Source organism: Volvox carteri, assembly GCF_000143455.1.
Source record: "Volvox carteri f. nagariensis unplaced genomic scaffold VOLCAscaffold_19, whole genome shotgun sequence".
Classification (NCBI taxonomy): Eukaryota; Viridiplantae; Chlorophyta; class Chlorophyceae; order Chlamydomonadales; family Volvocaceae; genus Volvox; species Volvox carteri.
In genome coordinates, this window is record NW_003307562.1 from 131,991 (window position 1) to 134,792 (window position 2,802).

At 52.8% G+C, this 2,802-nt stretch overlaps 2 protein-coding genes across 2 annotated transcripts in view; one reads left to right on the top strand and one right to left on the bottom strand.

The window, feature by feature from the left end:
* The window catches only part of VOLCADRAFT_90933 (uncharacterized protein), a gene marked incomplete at both ends in the record, with an annotated part of 3,892 nt that extends 3,191 nt beyond the window's left edge, over positions 1 to 701 (bottom strand). Inside the window, 2 exons of the mRNA XM_002950558.1 lie at positions 456 to 612; positions 658 to 701. Of these exons, the coding sequence (XP_002950604.1) occupies positions 456 to 612; positions 658 to 701 (201 nt within the window). The remainder of the gene's footprint in view (positions 1 to 455; positions 613 to 657) is intronic.
* Positions 702 to 1,104: 403 nt separating this feature from the next.
* Positions 1,105 to 2,802, top strand: part of VOLCADRAFT_90934 (uncharacterized protein) — a gene marked incomplete at both ends in the record, with an annotated part of 5,562 nt that continues 3,864 nt past the window's right edge. The window contains 4 exons of the mRNA XM_002950451.1: positions 1,105 to 1,287; positions 1,516 to 1,546; positions 1,891 to 2,273; positions 2,530 to 2,649. Of these exons, the coding sequence (XP_002950497.1) occupies positions 1,105 to 1,287; positions 1,516 to 1,546; positions 1,891 to 2,273; positions 2,530 to 2,649 (717 nt within the window). The remainder of the gene's footprint in view (positions 1,288 to 1,515; positions 1,547 to 1,890; positions 2,274 to 2,529; positions 2,650 to 2,802) is intronic.

Below are 2,802 nucleotides of genomic sequence, written 5' to 3' on the forward strand. Positions count from 1 at the left end.
TATGTGTGTGTATGTGTGTGTATGTGTGTGTATGTGTGTGTATGTGTGTGTATGTGTGTGTATGTGTGTATGTGTGTGTATGTGTATGTATGTGTGTGTATGTGTGTGTATGTATGTGTGTGTATGTGTGTGTATGTGTGTATGTGTGTGTATGTGTGTGTATGTGTGCATGTATGATATGGGGATTCGGGGATGGGCGTGTGCTCTGTAGGTAATGGATGCCCTGGTGCGAGCTAGGGCAGGACGGAGCGGGAGCTATGGCACGGTATGTGCCTATGACTGAGAGAGCAGCAGAAGAATGGTGGTGGATGGAGGTGATGGTGGGTGGCTTGGTGGGCCGAAGCAATGAGGCGCTAGGCATTCAATAGGCGTCCTATATGCTGGCGGCATACCTTGAAAAGATAAACGCTCATGAGTGACTTGATGACGAAAATGATTATTACTGAGGAGCTTACATTAGCAGTCCACACGAAAACATTCAGGACGAGGTCACGCCTCGCCACCTCCTCGCTTCCGGCCATGGCGCGATTGCCAGGAGTGTGCAATGACCCAATCTTGCGATTGATTTTGCCAAGAAGCTTGCAAGTGGCTTCAAAGGTGACAGCTTCGGCGCTATATGACAGTTAACAAGGGTATAGGATTTCGGCTTCCACTGACTGGTGCTTTATTGTCGGTAAGCGGTCCATCCAAACGACTGGCATGTTGTTGGACTTTCCTCTCTTAGAATTGTTGTTATTTCCATCCTTCAGGAGTTTCAAATGCGCAAAGCCTGGATAATATTAACCTCACAGACATAATTTTTTTCCTGTTTAATCTAATGGCAGTGTCATTCAAGTGTTTAGGAAAATTCCCTTTCCGTAAGGCAGGACTGTGTAACGGTGTATAACGGTCTCGTACCGAAACTTTTTTCAAGTGACAACTGCCAGGGGCGCTACGATGAAGGCATTTATGACTTTCCTTAGGACGATATGCACTTCGCTGTATGCAGGGCCTTCTGTCTTAACCGACCGCTTTCTGTACGTGACTGAAGGCCATTCACGACGGGGAAACAAGTAATAAAGATGCGTTGAAACTTTCTTGACAATTATACAATTATAGTCACAAATGCTGGACATGTGGGTTTGTTTGTCCACTTGCATCATTGGTGCCTTGCTGGTGCTGGTGCTCAGTGGCGTGGTATGTCACATGCGTATTCGCACATCCTGTTTATCAAATGATATCGGTTTTCATAATCGAGTTACACAATTGCGCAGGGAAGCCGAGAACGACGAGCGGTCGGTCTACCTGGTGGGTAACTCACATTCCGACAAATAAGCCAGCGACACACAGCTATGCGGGCAACCAGTCGTTCAAATAACGTTTTCTAAAAATACGTGCTTTTCTCTGCATGCAATATTCCAAGGGGTAATGGGTGCAACCTAGGCTAGTCAACCACTCGAAAATGGAGCCACACGCATCAGCCATGGGCGACTCCACTTACCACACCGCAACCTTCCCCCTAGACCCCCTCTCCAGCCACCAGTATCACAAACTGAGAAGTGCAAAAGTACAGCTCCGCTCCTGAAGGGCTTACACATTGCAAACGAAACGTTAGCATCCCCCGTTCGCTTCCTTTCACGCAAAATCTGATCCCTACGACGATTCAGTTTGCTCAGTACGCTAATTTTCTCCCATCCTCATCCCCATCCTGTCCCTGCCCCGCTTTTTAAAGATGATCCAATCCATCCCCTCCATCATCCCCATCCGATGACCCCTTCCGCACCGCCTCCTTTTCCATCTGCCATGTCGCTCCCGCTCTCCTCCCCACCGTAACCCCTCCCGCTTCCCCCTAAAACCCCTCCCCCCCTCCCTCCTAACCCTCCCACTCCCACTCCCACTCCCCTTTAACAGCTCCCCCGGGGGTACCCCTTCTGGGCCATTCCCTGACGCTACGCGCCTGGCCCTCCTGGACATGGTGGTGGTTCCGGAGCGGAGGGCCCCGGGGCGACCAGCTGCTACTGCGGGCGCTGCTGCGCTGGTCCGAGCAGTACGATGGTGCATTTCAGCTGCGAAACGGCTGGCTGGGTCGTCTGCTGCTGGGCGACCCACGGGTCGTGGTGGTGCTCTCAGATCCGCCTGCCGTACATGCGCTGCTGGCGCTGGGTGAAGACGCTGCTGTCAAGTCTGGGCGGTATTATGGCTCGTTGGATCAGGCGAGTACGGCATCGTACTCGACGCGGCACGATTCAGCACGGCTTGGTAATAGAAACAGTGATCCATGCGCTGGGAATGCGGTAAGGGTTTTGGCGCTGTGGTGTCGTACAGGCCGGGCCGTAGGTAAATGTACCCCGGCTCATCGCCTTACGCCAAATGATCAGATGTTCTGTGGCTGGTTTCGGAGCGCGCTCCCAGCGCCGGAGCCAAGTAGAGCGCGACCTTCTCTCATGTCCATGCGCCGCACAGCCGCACCTGTAATCGCGGTTTCCTGCAAAATAAAAAATGTCACCGTACGACATACCTGTACGACGCCTTGTACTGCATGTACGGCAGGTTCTTCACCCGAATGCCGTACCCAGCAGCGCTACAGCCACCTCCTCGGCCCAGTGGCGGTTACTGCGGAGGTCGCTGCTACACGCCTTTTCCGACTCGGAGCTTCAACTGGACTTTGAGGTGCGTGGAGGTGCATGTGTTCGTGTGATATGTGTCTATCTGTCTGTGTATCTGTCGTCGTAGGCCAGGCGTCACTGTCCAAGAGAACCCTTCACAAGAGGCCAAGAGAACCCACCCCCACCCCCACCCCCACCCTCACCCTCACCCTCCCNC